Source organism: Lagopus muta, chromosome 23 (genome assembly GCF_023343835.1).
Source record: "Lagopus muta isolate bLagMut1 chromosome 23, bLagMut1 primary, whole genome shotgun sequence".
In the NCBI taxonomy this organism is placed as follows: domain Eukaryota; kingdom Metazoa; phylum Chordata; class Aves; order Galliformes; family Phasianidae; genus Lagopus; species Lagopus muta.
In genome coordinates, this window is record NC_064455.1 from 2,571,254 (window position 1) to 2,588,524 (window position 17,271).

Genomic DNA, 17,271 nt, shown 5'->3' on the forward strand with positions numbered 1-17,271 from the left:
TGCAGGCAAGGACTGAGCGAGGCTGAGCTGGTGGGATCGGTTTAAGGAACGCGGCTACAGGCGGCCCGCACAGCCCGTCACACCGAGCGGCACCGGCGCACGCAGATCCAGAGGCGGAGCAGTGCTGCTTTCCCACGAAGTGCTGCTGGCAGACATCAGCTCTGACCCGTTTGTGGATTTAAGGCCAGAGCGTCACGAAGCACAGGAGATCGTGAAAAGCAGCATCGCCCTCCCCCTTTGGAATATCACAAGCTTACTGAAAAATATAGTAAGATTACAAATATAAGAGAAAACGCTTGGCACGTATTAAAAAAAAAGTCCTCAGCTAACAGTTTCTGTCCAGAGCCCATTCACAGCAGTGGATGGAAGGTGACAGGTTGATTGGGATGTCTTATGGTTCATGAGATAACACGAGGACACTGCTGAATCCAGGATTCTCCACATTGCTCCAGGCTAAGGATGGCTGTTTGGGCTCCTGCTTCAATTCAGCCGAATGCCTTCTTGCTGTGCTCACAGCACCAGGGAGAGGGGCTCCGGTCCCTCCTCTGCCTGCTGCTCCCTAGCTTTGCAGAACTGCTCCTGTACCTGATTCCCCAAGCCTTAAGGAGACAACCCTGAGTTGTTTCAGCCACTGCTCTCTCTGGCCCCTTCTACTGCAAAACCAGTCAAAAGAGAAATAAATGGAATGAATACACGTGTGCTGCTTTGAAGTCTGCGGCTCCAGACTAAGAGGCTAACAAAAAGTGAGAAACGAACAGAAACCCTCAGGTGAAGCTCCTGCTGTAAAAGCTGTAAGAGCAGATAACACTAAAGCAGTGCTTCCCAAGGTGCTGGATGGAGGTAGGCACTGTGCTCTGTTGCTCTTGCCTTGATTCAAAGTCCCCAGAAGGCTGAGCTGCCATGGTGACTTGACTCCTGGTCTCTTTAACGCTGTCTGGAGGCTTTGACACTTTCCACAGCCACCACTGAAAGCACTGCCTGTATGTAATCCAAACCTGTAATTACTGCAGGCCACTTGGAGGGTTAGAAAAGTGTGGAACTAATGCATAGTTAAAAAGCCAATACTAGGAAACATCCCACAGGTAATTAATCTCACTTAGAGCAATTAGCTACACTACACTGAGTTGTTCAGAGGTCCATCTAAACTCAGCCTGATGACCTCCAGAGATCCCTTCCAACCTCTTCCCTTCTGTGGTTCTGTGAATCGTGACCCCAGCATCCCTTCCAGGTCCTGATGCCCAGAATGAAAGTACCCCCCTTTCCCCTAACTCTGGATTTGGTCCAACAAAACTGTGCTTCAGAGAGCAGAAAAGTATCAATTGAAAGGGCTGCTTGCAGGCATCTTTTGAAGATGGTTTGTCTCACCTATTTACAGGAATGTGCTTAAAACACCGTTTCTTTTACTTTTCCTTCCCTAAATTTCACTCACTGTGCAGTCAGCCATTGGTACAGAGGAGGAACAACTGCTCAGGGTGTTTATAGACAAGAGCAATTGGCGCTCTGTCTGAACAGTTTCCTCCCTGGAAAATGCTCCTGGCAGTTTCTTTAAAACTGGTCCATTCTAAACCATCCAAAACTCTCACATAAGGCTGAATCTCCCCTTCCTAAAGGTAACTTTATCACGGTTCATTATTCAGTATGACTTGAGAAATCAGAGCAAACATGCACTGAGTATTTTGTCACTGCTGCCGACACACTGGGAGAACAAAGCTCTCAAAACAGGTGGGGTGGGAGTAGCTTTGGTCTGAATAGGAGGGGGGCACAGTTCAGTACAGTGTCCCATTGCCTGTAGGCAACACCCTAGGACAGGTGGAGCTCACTGCCAGAGGCTCTGGCCCTTATTCCCCAAGTTAACCCATACCTGACATCTCTGAGCTGCACCACACCTCCAATGCCCCGTTCTCCACTCCTAGTTGCACCACATCAACCTCACCATCTCCATCAGCTGCAAAGACTGTGAGCGATACAGCTCTTGCACCACGTCGCTCAGGATAACCATCCCAGGAAGCTGGGAGGAGGCTACTTCAGAGATCAAGCTACATCTTCCTACTTCCACGCCTACACATTATCAGCTACAGTCCTTTACACACAGGTTGCCACTGCTGTCAAGAATGCTGTCACAAAGAACTGGGATCCACGCCACAGAGCAGCCTACAGCTCAGTGCTGCTGGCAGGAAGCTCGGCACACACCAGCTGCCCAGGGAAGAGCTTGCTGTCTGCACTGGATTCTGTGCACTCGCCCACACAGCATGGATGTGCATCATGATTGTTCAGTCATCACAGCAGTGCTGTTCTCTGTAACTCAACACACAGTCCTTGAGATCAGATGTTTCCTGGTGATGCTTGGTATGGCTGTAAAAAGAGTTTCATCCCAGAGTCTGAGCAGGAGGAGGAAGAGTATGGGGGTGGGTGGCAAGATGTATGCACAAAGAATGTTTATAGATCCAAGTGTTCTCACTCCTGTAAAAACTTTCCTGAACTCAGAAGGGCAGATGACATAAACTGGTATCACTTGGAAGTTTAGCCTTGAACCAACATCTCCAGATCATCCATGGAAAAGCCCCCGTTCTGGAACTGTCTGCATCTTAACATCAGTGCATGGCACAAAGATGAGGAAGAACTGCTGCAATCGAAATGGATGTCTGAAGTGTTTGGCCAACTCCATGAGGCATTCGGGTGCCTTTGGTTTTAGTTCTGCAAATAAGCTTTTGCTTTTTGCAGTCCTTCCTTAAGAAACTGGAGGTAAGTTGCAGTAGAAGGGTCATCAAAATTGGATGAGAAACTAAAGATACTACTTTCAACATCTTCAGGCTTCATAGAAGTAATATCCAGGAAGTAGTTGGCATTGATGTGGTGAATCTAGGAGAGAAAACAGATGAGAAGACTTTAAAGGCCAGCACAATCTCCCATCCACTGCCTTGGCCTTTAGCCATGACACAAGACTGCAACAACTCTGAAAGAATCTCAAACACTTTGCAAATGCTAATTCAGCATTGAGGATTCGGGTTTCTATTTCACAGTCAGACAAAGATGAGCAAAAGACAACGGTCCATTCTTTCCCTTGAGAGTGCTGACCCCTCATTTAGGTTAAGAAAAATACAAAGGGGATTGGGGAGAAATCACACAGGTGTGAAACTTAGCAACGAGTGCAAGTCAGCACATGGCAGCCCAGCCATGCTGACTGCTGGGGTGCATGCTATCAGACCAGCCTACATGCAAAACCAGCACATGTGTTTAAAATGTCTTCCATTCCCCAAAGGAAATAGGAGAGGGGCCCACAGAGTCCCTGTGTCATCCACAAGAACAACACACAGTCCTACAAAGCATTGAGGACCCACAGAATGGCTGAGGGAGCACGGCATTCAGGCTCTGCAGATGAGAGTACATTCAGGTGGGGAGAACCAAGGAAAACTGAAGAGATAATGATCATACCACCGTGCCATTGGGAAGGCAGATGATCATCTCCACAGGGAAGTTGTATTTTTCAAGGTGCAGGTCAGCCAGCTTGCTGTAGAACTCGTTCTCCCTGTTTGTCTGTAAAGGAACCCCAAAGAAACACACTGTATACATCGAAACTAGCAGAAGAAAGCAGGAGGAGCAATCCTAACATGAGAGCCATTCTGTAACATGGTGGCTGCCAGCATTTTCATGATCTGCTTTATTATTCCCTTGCAAGTGTCCCCCTGCCCTCACACTTCTGCTAAGCTTTTCTCCTCCAAAAACAAAATCATCCCATTACTGGCAGTTCCCAGGCACATCAACAGTCCAACCCCAGCTTTTCCCAGCATCTCCAGCTCTGTAACTGACCCCTGCTTTCAGCAAAGGCCGAGGGATAGACTCATGAGTGGGGAAAGGTGCAGACAGGAGATCCAGGAGTATTTGGTTAGTGCCTGGGTTACAGAGAAGTCAACCTGCCAATAGCACAACAAGCCCTGGACAGGGCTTAAAGCATCTGGGAGCAGTGAAACATGTGGTTTGGTTTTTTGTACCACCACCATGACAGAGTGAAAGGGATGACTGTGCTATTTTCTTAGCCAGCCTCTATCTGGTGTTTGTTCTGCCACTGGTTACTAGAACACACAAGGCTTGGAACCAAAATCCCTCATCTGCACAGGTGTGATCTCCCCTCTTCTGCCAGCACCTCTGTGCCAAGCACCACCTGCGTTCACCAGCACCAAACACAAAGAAAGCAGAGGGGCTGTGACACTCACCTGCAGCTCTTCCAGCTCCTTTACAAGTGACCAGCTGCTAATGAAGCTCTCATTCAGCAGGGCGAGGATGGGCGAACTTTCCAGGACGGTCTCCCGGAGAGTTCGCCCCGAACCTGGCACACAAAGAGGGGCACAGAGTTGTTTGCAGCTTCCAGGCTGATTATTGCCACGATTCATGCCACTGCTGAGCTGTTACAGCAGCTGCCTTAGGCTCCCCCTAACCTGGCACACGGTCTTATTTCCCCTCTGCTGACAGTTTTCCATAGCTTACTGCTTCCAGCATACACTGCTGGTAAAGAAGACTCACCAGAGCAGATCCCACCCACCTGCAAAACAGCACAAGGACCAGGGCAAGAATGTCACAGGGGCTGACAGGGCTGGTGCTTTTCAGAAAAGATCAGAGCCTGCACACTCACCCTGAGTGCCTCCTGCTTTTCACACTAAGCGGAGCAATCTGCCTGGAGAGTTTTTAAGGGCAGACAGGACAAAGATTTCCACACCTCTCCCAGATGTTTGTCCCCTCTTCTGTAGCACACAAGTTATTGGGCACATGGAGGAACAGTCTCACAGCAGCACAATTGCAGGCCCACGCCTGGCTCTGGCTTCTCCCATGCAGGTGTCAGGGACAAAGCAGAGAGCAGCGTCTCTTTAACTCTGCAGGTGCTGCCTCTACCTCAGCAGACTGAGAAGGGAAGAGGGAAGATCAAATCCACAACTTCCCCTCAACAAAGGCACCTAAATGACTGAGTCACCTAAGGCTTTTCTCTAATACATCTAATTTTACCACCGGTATCTAAGCTCTGATCAATAATTCCCCACTTCCAGCCCTTTTCTATCCAGGCATATTCAGTACCAAAATAAGTAACATAACATTTACCACTGGCTCCCTACCAGCTTCCTGACACTCAGCCCTTCTCAGACCCAGAATGAGGTACATCATTCCTCCAGCTGTTGTGGGAGAGTCCCTCACCTCAGCAGGACTGGTCATCCAGGGCACCCCACAGCAGGATTGAGTGCACCAGCTTCTTTTCTGCTTTTGCTCTCTCAAAAGCTTCTGTGAAGGGAAGATAGGAGACCTGGAGACAGATAGGAGACTTGAGAAACAAAGAACAGCTTATCCCAAATACAAAAGGGATCTGAAGGAACCAAATCTTCCACACCCCAGAGATGGCCTACAATGAGCTGCAGCAGTTCCTGTAAACCAAAGCAATTCTAACTGTGGTGCTCTCCCCGAAGGGGATTTTTATCTTCCCTCACCACAGAGTCAACACGAAGCAGGGAGGCACTTCCATGGCAAGAACAATCTCTTTTCCTGCTGACTTTCAGCTGGTCATCTTGTTACTGCTGCTCAAGTAGAACGCAGCAAGGCACAGCAAGTCTGAAGCATTAACTGTGTTACCATGTTACCCATTCCATTCCTTTAGGAAACCTTCAGGAAGATAGAATTACCCTCAGGTCTGACAAACAGCTGAGGATACAGTGAGACTGTAACAAACCCCTCACAGCAAGTGGGCTTTTATTTGCACAGCCAACTTCACACATTGCAGACAGCCTCCAGATGTGCCTCTGCAGGCTGGGAAACCTGAACTTGAGATATTTATCACAAAGTCTCATTGAAACAGCTTAAAAAATGTCTGAGAAGGACCCTGCACAGAAAATGTTCCGATAACTCAAATGAAGGGAATTTTATCACCAATTCAGCAGGTGAAAGTGAGACTTGCAAGCTCAAGGAGACAGTCAGGGGAGCATTCCTCAGCCAAGGAAGGAGTGACAGGCAGCTGCCATCTGCTCCACAGGCTATTGTCATATTAAATAGTTTCTATATATAACCCAGTGCTATAAATCACTGTAGGATGCAGCAGCATAGGGAGCACACACTGAGTTGCTCATACCACTCTGAATGCTGAGCAGGTTGTGGCCTCTGGTTTCTGCTGGTCCTCAAAGTGACTGAACATCTCAGTAAAAATGACCTGCCTCAGTGAAACATGCCAGTGAAAAGCACAGCCTGTTTCTCACCTTCTTAAATGGATACATGGCCACCTCCAGCTTCTGGGCTGCCTCTTCCCAGGAGATTTCCTGCTGCCAGGTTATCTCTTCAAACACAAACTGAATAGGCTCCCCTGAGGGATCCCTGCTGTCAATCACATTTCCATTCTCATCATAGATCACAGAGGGGATTGAGGGCCCCGTGGATTCCAGCTCCATCTGCAGGAGAAGAGGCTCAGAGTCAGATGTTGTAGATATTCAGCTATGGGTTTTTCTGTATAGCAGGACGGGATAAAGATGCAAATTAAGACTTCACAGCTCCTAATGAAGACAGAGACCCATCTATCCTGGAGCTGCACCTGAACAACCGTAGATTTGTTTTACTGGGAAATAACAAGAAGGCAACTTCATTTCTGTCAGTTATTGTTTGCCTGTGCTATCTAGATTGGAAATGCATGAGACTTGTTCATCATGTGTTGCCATCTTCTGAGTGGAGATTATTGACTGTGGCATATCAGACCCTCAAAATGATTAGAATCTGCAGAGCTAATCTTGTTCACACAGTCAGCAAAGTCCTTATGCAGTCTGTGCCTATAGGCACAAGAAAGTGCAACAAAAAAAGCTGTTCAGGAGCTGCCCTGTAGCTCAGGCTCCTGGTACAATGGAAACTATTTTCTAAGTCTGTTTTCACTAATTTTGCTGATTAAAAATAAATATGGAATCGAGTTCAGGAGAAAATGGGACTGTTCAATTCAGGTATTCAAAATTCTGACTCATGTTTCCTGTCCCAAGAACTGGGATTACCACAGAATAGAGGAATAAGCTCCCGCAGTGTCTGAATCCAGACACACTGTTGTACACACAGCCCTCTGGGCTCAGAGCCTGTGTCCAGCTCCCTCACCCCTTCTGCCTGTCAGCCAGCTCTTTAAAAATAGAAAAGTTCATGTGAGTCCAGGAGGTTAAGATTCAACCCACAGGGACCAACAGGGGGGTGTACAGTCATGTTGCTGCAAAGGACATACACAGATCAACAGAGAATATATTATTATATGGAAGCATTCAACAGAAAGCTCCAACCAGCAGGGATAACTGAGGTTATGCAGCTCAGGCACACGGCAGCACAAATCCTTGCCAAGATCCAGCATGCACACAGAGGACCGAGTGTGGTTACAGACCTGAGGCAGGTAACCTATATCCACTTCCATGTTGCTGCCTTCACTCGCTCCATACAGCCACTCCATATCAACATTCAGAGACCTGCAAGGTGAACCCAGAACGTTCAGCCACCCAAGGCTAAAGCTGTGCATGGCAAATCCTGATGTTCTTCTTCAATGGCCTGCACTGAGGCTCAGAACCTGGAGGTTCCTAGAGATCACAGTGTTTCCTGCACAGGATCAGTGATGGTGGATCCCTGCTGGCTCAGGGCCCAAACACCCACCCAACATTTCAGGCAAATGCATTCATACATTTGAGTAGCATCAGACTAAAGCAGACAGAGGTATATTTGCACATCCTTCCCTGCCAGCACTTAACTTGCACCTTCTGATCTCTCTGAACTTTTAAAAGTGTTTTTTTGGTTTTTTTTTTGGAAGCAAAAGGCTTTTTGTAAGGAGTTCTGGCAGAGCTGTAAGCGTCTGCTTGCTCTGCTGAATGTGCTGACAGAGCCATAAGGACAGAGACACCAGGATTTTAAAATGTAATTTTCTCTCCTGCCATCACAGGCAAAGAGAATTGAGGCTCCCTTCCCCTAGAACACTTCCAGCTGCTTGCCAGAGAGCAGGAATGAGCTGGTGTGAAACTACACCATAAAATGAAATGACAAGCAGAAATGTTTTGAAGCGTGTGCATCAGACTCTGCTGAACTCCAGGGCTTTCAGCCAGGCACTGAGATCATCAGGGGCTGCTGCCTCTTCAGACCCCTTCCAGCTCTCCCCATGCTCCAAGTACAAAGGGACAGTTCCTGGTGAATGAATCAGACCCTAAAATAAGTCAGGGATTCTCAGTAACTGCAGAGATGCATTTGCTGGTATTACAGGCAACTGTAAAGCTCATTTCACTCAGATTTTCCAAGGAGTTGGCTGAAAAGCATCAACTCATCCAGCTGACACCCAAGGAGCCTTTGCAGCTTACAACAAGCATTTGACTTCTCCAAGTGTCCTGGCCAAGCAGGGGCTGCAGGGACAGGGCAGAGGATCACAGCCAGCCTGAAGCAGTGCTGATAATGAAGAGGCTGCTGTCTGTCTCCAGGGCAATATCTCTAGGAAAGCTTAAACTCACCACTCCCTTGTGTCTTCCCAAGTGGCTGCAGATACCTCCCTTCTGAGCTGGTGTGGCACAGTACAGCTCAGACTTGGATTCTCATTACAGTCAGGTTATACAAAGACATCAATCCCTAGCCCCATTTACACCCTGTGTCTCCTGTGATCTCTGCCCAGCTTGTCCCTCCCTCCCTCCTCAGTCCTTGTCCTTCTCTGCCTCTCCCAGGCCTGATGCTCTCCCCTCACACCTGTTGATAAGCAGAAGTATTCCTGAAAAAACTGCATCAGATCCAGTTTAGGGAACTGATAGTTTGGTTCTACCTACAGAAAACACGACAACACTAGCAGAGAAGGATGTGCAAACAAAACAGAAGCAAACAGCAAAACTATCAGGCATAGAGCTCAGACTGCAGATTTGCCTTTCCTGTACAGGCCAGGACAACCATGCACTGCAGTGCTCTGCTCAGGGCTGTCACTGCACCCATATCTTCAAATAAAAAGAGCCCACCAGCCTCCTTCCATGCACAGTCTCCACCTCTGCTTTGTACAGGACAGGATCCCAGAGTCCCTGGGCTTCATTTACCACAACCCTCAGGTCTGTTCAGCACACAAAATAAACTGCTGTACCTCTTGTTAGGGACGAAGAGCTTAAACTCTCGCACATGGGAAGAATCCTTGGAGAGGACAATGTAACCTGTGAACTGGCCTGGGGAAAACCAGAAGGGGAAATCTGGTGGCTCGTTCAGCTGGAACTCAGCATGGATCCTGAAACGAGATGGGAGCCATCAGCTCCAGAGCTGGGAGGAAGGGATCGTGCACTGCAAACAACAGCAGAGAGAAGTGATCTGCAGGCACCAGAAAGTACAGCTGCAGGAGAGAGGTTTGGTTCAAAAAGCTTTTCATGTCACACAACAAAGAAGGTAAAACTGGAGCAGATTCCCAGGGTCAGCAGTGTCGTGGGTACTGATACCTTTTGGAAGTGGGCAATAAGTGTACATCCAGCAAGGATGAATTACATTATGAGCCCCTGAAACACAGAAACAAACTCAGATGCCCTCAGTCTGCCTTCCAGTCTAATTGGGCAAGTAGCAGTTGTATTTAACAAAGACAGTAAAACAATTCTATAGAATTCTCCTTTCCCTTGGAGAAACGCTCTGTCTCCCCTCTTCCTCCTCAGAATTTCAGTCAAACACTGCAAAGTGTGACAGCATACTGGCTGCTGTCCTGCACCTGGGCAACACCACGCATGCTGTGACCGTGGGAGAACACAGGTGCCATCTTCAGGCCTCAGGAAAACATCACACAGCTGCTCCCACCCAACTCCAGCCAGGGCACATCTCTAGTCTGGGCACAGCACTGCACACAGAGCACACACAGAGCACACACAAAGCACACACAGAGCACACACAGAGCACACACAGAGCACACACAGAGCACACACAAAGCACACACAGAGCACAAAGCACACACAAAGCACACACAAAGCACACACAAAGCACACACAGAGCACACACAAAGCACACACAAAGCACACACAGAGCACAAAGCACACACAAAGCACACACAAAGCACACACAAAGCACACACAAAGCACACACAGAGCACACGCAGAGCACACACAGAGCACACACAGAGCACACACAGAGCACACGCAAAGCACACACAAAGCACACACAGAGCACACGCAGAGCACACGCAGAGCACACACAAAGCACACACAGAGCACACACAGAGCACACACAAAGCACACACAGAGCACACACAGAGCACACACAAAGCACACACAGAGCACACACAGAGCACACACAGAGCACACGCAGAGCACACACAAAGCACACACAGAGCACACACAGAGCACACACAAAGCACACACAGAGCACACACAGAGCACACACAAAGCACACACAGAGCACACACAGAGCACACACAGAGCACACACAGAGCACACACAAAGCACACACAGAGCACACACAGAGCACACACAGAGCACACACAAAGCACACACAAAGCACACACAAAGCACACACAGAGCACAAAGCACACACAAAGCACACACAAAGCACACACAAAACACACAAAGCACACACAAAGCACACACAAAGCACACACAGAGCACACACAGAGCACACACAGAGCACACGCAAAGCACACGCAAAGCACACACAAAGCACACACAGAGCACACGCAGAGCACACGCAGAGCACACACAAAGCACACACAAAGCACACACAGAGCACACACAGAGCACACACAAAGCACACACAAAGCACACACAGAGCACACACAGAGCACACACAGAGCACACACAGAGCACACACAAAGCACACACAAAGCACACACAGAGCACACACAGAGCACACATAGAGCACACACAGAGCACACACAGAGCACAAAGCACACACAAAGCACACACAAAGCACACACAGAGCACAAAGCACACACAAAGCACACACAAAGCACACACAAAACACACAAAGCACACACAAAGCACACACAAAGCACACACAGAGCACACACAAAACACACAAAGCACACAAAGCACACACAAAGCACACACAAAGCACACACAAAGCACACACAGAGCACACACAGAGCACACACAGAGCACACACAGAGCACAAAGCACACACAAAGCACACACAAAGCACACACAGAGCACACACAGAGCACACACAGAGCACACACAAAGCACACACAAAGCACACACAGAGCACACACAGAGCACAAAGCACACACAAAGCACACACAAAGCACACACAAAGCACACACAAAGCACACACAGAGCACACACAGAGCACACACAAAGCACACACAGAGCACACACAGAGCACACACAGAGCACACACACAGAGCACACACACAAAGCACACACAGAGCACACACACAAAGCACACACAGAGCACACACACAAAGCACACACAAAGCACACACAAAGCACACACACGCTCTCTGGCACATCGCAGCCTCCTCCACTCCCCTGAGATACGCTACAAAACACAAGTTCGCTAAAGGCTGGCCCCGTGCCCTTACCTGAATGCTATGGTGTAGTAGTAGGTGCTGATGGCTTGGATACAGGCCACGGATCCTTGGGGAGCAAAGCGGGTTTTGACGAAGGGGCGCGGGTGGAACATGCTCAGAAGCCTGTGGATGATGATCTATGGCAAGAATTGTAACAGATAAGAATGACAGCACCTTGCCTATCGCAGATAACAGGTCAGATGCAGCCCCAAAACAACCCCCCATCAGATCAGCAAGACAGGAGACTTGCTGTGACTTGAAAATTAGCTTGGAGTCCTACCTAGCCATAAAATAGAGGCTTTCTTTAAAAATAAATCCATTGCCCATGTTTTTTAAAGCTATTCCTGTTGTTCACGAGATTCCATTATCCCAATTGGGTGAATGAACATGCTAAACTGATCCACGTATCTAATCAATACTCCTTAAGAGTGAGTAAGCAATCAATTAACACAGACTGTGAAGATGTATCAGCTATGTGATCAGGGACACCTATTGGGGCACCCACACTGGCTTTACAGCCAGACTAAGAAGTCATAAAGCAAAGTGGAATTCCTCCAGTCAGCCTTACAAATGACAGATACCCTGAGATGTTGCCTGCTTTCAGTTTTTACTGAAATAATTCAGTTTTTACCCCTGATTTAGAAGACAATGCTCCTGGCTGTACCCTGCAGCCCTTTTGCTGCCTTGGAAAGTCCAGGGAGACAAGCAATAGCCTTGTCCATTCAATTTATCTGGGCTATAAAGCAGTACACATTCATACAAGCCACCTCTCAGATGTATGGGAATCAAATTTCGTATCTCACCTCTTTGCCTTTGGGAGGTGGAGGGTAAAACCTGTTGTTGGAAAGATATCCAGTGAAGATGTTCAATTCGCTAGGAATTATCCACCACGGATCACCAAGATCCAGTTTATTCTTCGGAGGAAGAAAGGCTTTAAACTGTCTGGCAAGCATCACACTCCTAAGGGATGCAGGAGCAGTCCAATTCCTCAGCCCAGAAAGAGCGACGTGAGAGATCTGTTAAAAGACAGCATCAGAGCCCAGCCTTCAGCCCTCACACACACAGCAATGCTGATGGATGTAACTGTGCTTAAGAGGAGAAAGAAAAAATAATAATAATCATATTTTCAATTCTTTGCACCACCCTGAACACCATCAAATAGTTCTGTCAGCTTTCAGCTACGTGAGCAAAATGGGAGGCAGTGAACAGGGCACAACATCACTGCTTGTGGTGGAGCCACCTCTGGTGTCTGCTTCAAGCTTCCCAGGAAGAGCAGAGCATTCATTCCTTGGGACACAGTGGGGCTGAATGCACTGAAAACAATACAACACTGCAGAAAGCTGCAAGCTTCCTGGTCAAAGCACACAGCTGGACAAAAACAACGTGATGGGTGAACAAGTGGCTGCCAAAGGGCTCCAGGAAATGGGGTCACACCAGGCTGGTGGTCAATCACTGGTGGAGTTCCATAGGGCTCCATTTTAGGGCCAGTTCCCATTGTTTCAATCACTGACTTGGGTGCAGGATTTGAAGCTGAGTGAGTCTGCAGGTGGCACTGAACTGAGAGAAGATGCTGACTGTCTGTGCTCATTCCTGGTGATGCTACCAGCCCACAGTACATGGTTACACTGGTATTTCTGGCCCTACACATCCTGCAGGATACATACTCCCAAGAAACCATCTTTGCTCTTCGTCATCGTTTCCATGACCAAAGGCTGGAATTTAGCCACAATGGACAACGTCTCCCCGTTTGGATCAGGCACATCCTCTTCAAAGTCTGAGACCGGAGTAATTCCTAGACAAGGAGACAGGAATTAAAGCAGCTGTTTCCCCTCCCTCCCCTCTTAAACCATGGTGAAGTGATTATACATTTTTCCTGGCTAATCTAGGAGCACTGGGAGCTCCCCAGCAGCCACTACACTGCGTGCAATGGGGAACCCACCAGAACTTGCAGCCACACCTGGCTTTTGCTACATGACTTAAAGGGGAGCCCTTCTTCCAGTGGGTGACACTTTAAACTCCACGGCTGTTAAATACTCTCATCTAATCTAGGAGGGAAAAGACACGTGCTTCAGTCAATTCATTAAACATAAGCAAGCAACTCTGTGCATTTCAATTGTACTGTTAAGTTCTGCTGGATGTTATCATCACCCCCTGCTTGGCACCACCAAGAGACATTTGCTATGTGCTGATACAGCTCCAAACACAACCTCTCACAGCTGCTATGAGAGAGAATGCTGCAGCAAGAGAAGCATATGATTGAAATAGGATCCACTAACAGTACTGGCCTAGCCTGGGCTGAGCTGTATTTGTTGCATTTATCCATCCCAAATCTCCTATAAGCTCCAGACAAAGTAACTTACATGCTCTGCTAGGCCAGAAACGGGACCTTTAGTCTTATAAAAACTGAACTTTGTGAAAGCAGCATCTAATGCTCAAGGCTTTTCATGAGCAGTCTGTCTTCATGTAAGCAAGATCCAAAACAGCACCCAGAAGAAAAAAATGAAGACATCCCTAAAAATTGCTTGTGCTCAGTCTGTGCAGAGCGAGCTGTGCATGGCGGGCAGGAACGCACCTGTCAGCTTCTCAGCTATCGGCTTGAACTCTTCTGGGCTGAGGTACAGATCGTTGTTGGTGTCCAGAGAAGAAAAGAGAAACAGCCCCTCGCTGCCCAAAGACTTCAGCGCCACCTCCTGCATTGGGAAGAAAGGGGAAGTGAGGATCACCCCTACCTCTCCCAGAGGCACATATTCGCATTCCTTCCAGGCCACAAGCAGTGATGAAATGAACAGATTAACATCCCTTGGCAGGATTTTGCCTCCTGTGTCATGACTGGGCTAAGATTTTGGCTCCTTGCTCCACAGGTATCACTACCCACCCGTACATCAGGAACCACAACTCGACCACCTCCTCCAGACACTCCTGTAAGATCCCTGTGCCTCAGTCTCTCCCTCTGTAACACTTGGTGGGACAGCCTGTAAAGCCCACGTAAGGTGCCCCAATGGCAAACAGCAATGACGCGTTGAAATGCAAAGTCTCACTTGAAATGGCCCCAGAAAGGCTAGATTCTGATAGACTTTTCCACTCTGCAGCATTCGTTATTGATGGAAAAACAACAACGTGCAGGCAGGGTGAGAGAGCTCCACATTGCTGTGAAGGAAAGGACAGCAAGACAGACAAGTGGCATCACTCACAGCCAGCAGATCCCACCTGGCCTCTCATTTTGGGGCAGCTTCCCCTGCCACACCAATAAACACCTAAAGGACAAATACTGTCATCTGCTGTTCAGTTGTTTATTGTTTGCTGCACCATTACCATCCCCACAGCTCCTGAACTAGTTTATTTTCCTGTCTGTTACCTGCCAGTCAGAAGCAGCAGTAATGCAGCCCAGAAGGCTGTGCTCCCATCAGCTGCAGCAACAGAAGCACTTAAGAGCCTGCCAGGGTGGTTTCAGGACTGAGCAGATAAAAAAGTAAAGATACTGGAATACAAACCAGAGATCTGGACTCAGACATGACTGAATAAAGGCAGTAATACAGAACATAGAATGTGGAGAAGAGAGCATAGGAACTACGCAGCTGCAAATAGGAGTAAAGAAACATGAGGGTTATTTATCTACTGAGAGGAGCAACCCATTCAGGAATCCCCATGTTTCTAAAGCCAAAACCACACCTTTATTCCCCAGATGAATGGGGACAAACAAACACGGGGCTCTACATAACGTTTTCCTGAGCAGCTGCGCTGTTAGCTGAGAGCCAGGTGACAGGGTTATGTCGTGAAGTGCTGGACCAGGCTCCAGGGCTTGCTTGGGCATGGCACATCCTGCACCATCCTTACAGTGCAAAGTGCACAGGCTGTGCACAGTGGCAACCTCCTCTGCACAGGAGGCCATCCAGGCTGTGTGCTAAGCTCTAACGAGACAAGAGCATCCTAGGCCCATCGATGATTCCCTGCTGATGAATCTTTCAGAGCCTCCCTCTTCTTTTGCACTTCACAGAGACGGACCTCAAGGGATGGAAGGCAAATGAGCAACAAAGATTTGATCTGGTGAGACCACCTGCTGCTGTAGCTTAGGAAAACGACATGATCATTTGCTTAACAGGGCTGGAGGCAGAAAGAGGATCAGTTGTGGAGGATCAGTTATGCCCCACACATGCAGAACATTTCTGAGCAGCGAAGGCAGCAGAATATGAGGAAGGGAATGTGGGTGCCAGGTGTTAAAGACATTACCATCTATCAGTCCATAAGAATGGAGAGCATACTTCAATAACCAGAACCATGTGCTTTAAGCAAAGCTGAAGAAAAGTTAAAAACTTCGTTCTGTTCACCTTTTCTCTGATCTCCAGCACTGCCCAGTCACAACCTGCCACAACACCGATTCCAGTGCCACCAACCCCTGGCTGCCTTCACAGCCCACTGGGAGCCAACAGCACCTCAGCATGGCAACCATTGCCATCATCACCCTGGTGACCATCTCTACCACAGTGGCCTTCTCAGCCCCACGATGGAGCCCTCAGCACTGTGATCACCAGAATGTGACACCAGAATGTCAGGGATTGGAAGGGACCTCAAAAGATCATCTAGTCCAATCTCCCTGTGAGAGCAGGAGCACCTAGATCACGTCGCACAGGGATGCACCCAGATGGGTTTTGGATGTTTCCAGAGAAGGAGACCCCACAGTATCTCTGGGCATCCTGATATTAACCTTACTATGATGAAGTTTTTTTTCTCATCTTTATGTGGAACCTCCTATGTTCCAGCTTGCATCCCTTGTCCCATCACTGCATGTCACTGAGAAGAGCCTGGCTCCATCCTCCTGATGCCCTTTACATATTTATCAACATCAGTGAGGTCACCCCTCAGCTTCCACCAAGCTAAAGAGACCCATCTCCCTCCACCTTTCCTCCTACGGGAGATGCTCCACTCCCTTCATCATTATTGTGGCTCTGCGCTGGACTCTCTAAAGCAGTTCCCTGTCCTTGAACTGAAGGGCAGTGATGGACCCCTCAACCTCGTGATGGCCACCTCAGCAGTGCGAATGTCACGTCAGCACCATGAGGGACCCCTCATCCCAATGATGGCCACCTCACTGTGTGAACGCCACCTCAGCCCCACGACAGACCCTCAGCCCCATTATGGCCACTTCATACGTCCCACTCTCCCTCATCACGGACCCCCCAGCCCCGCAGCTCGCTCACTCCAGTCCAAGCGCCCCTCAGCCCGCTTTGCTCAGCTCCCACCACAGCTGCGGGGCGGCCAACCGAAGCCTCGCTTTCCCCTCAGCCCCATCGCGGATGCGCTCCGCCCTCCATTTCCGGAGCGGCCCGACCCGCCGTCCCGTTACCTGCTGCCGGGCGGCCTCGGTGTCTCGGTAATACTTCACGGCGGCCAGCGCTGCCAAGGCGGCCAGGGCCAGCGCCAGCCGCGACGGAGCCGCGCCGGGAACCGCCATGGGCCGAGCGCTCAGCGGCGCCGCTCCGCCATGGCCGCGGCGGGAGGAGCCGGGCTGAGGGAAGGGCTCCGCCCGCAGCGCGAGGCCCCGAGGGGGTGAGAGGGAAAAACGGAACTTTGTGTTTGGCAGCTGCTGTGCTTTGTCGGGTTGCTCAGGTTGGAAAAGACCTTCCGGATGATCGGATCCAACCGCAGCCTAACCGTACGTAACCCGAACAGCGCTCCGCTAAGCCGTGTCCCACAGCATCGCATCCAGACGGATTTTGAACGCGTCCGGGATGGTGACTCCACCGCCTCCCTGGGGCGCCCGTTCCGGTGCCCACAACCCTTTTGTAAAGATTTTCCTGATA

The 17,271-nt window shown here is 49.1% G+C and overlaps 1 protein-coding gene across 1 annotated transcript; it reads right to left on the reverse strand.

Annotated features, from left to right (window-relative positions):
- Positions 1–23: 23 nt before the first annotated feature.
- On the reverse strand, positions 24–16,996 carry SELENON (selenoprotein N). Its single transcript, XM_048925545.1, has 12 exons — positions 16,815–16,996; positions 14,046–14,163; positions 13,138–13,265; positions 12,277–12,489; positions 11,486–11,610; positions 9,083–9,220; positions 7,373–7,454; positions 6,228–6,416; positions 5,182–5,287; positions 4,212–4,324; positions 3,433–3,534; positions 24–2,859 (listed from the first exon to the last, which is right to left on the reverse strand). Exons 1-12 carry the CDS (start codon positions 16,920–16,922, stop codon positions 2,689–2,691), a joined length of 1,593 nt encoding a protein of 530 aa, XP_048781502.1. The 5' UTR covers positions 16,923–16,996; the 3' UTR covers positions 24–2,688.
- Between the last annotated feature and the right edge of the window lie 275 nt (positions 16,997–17,271).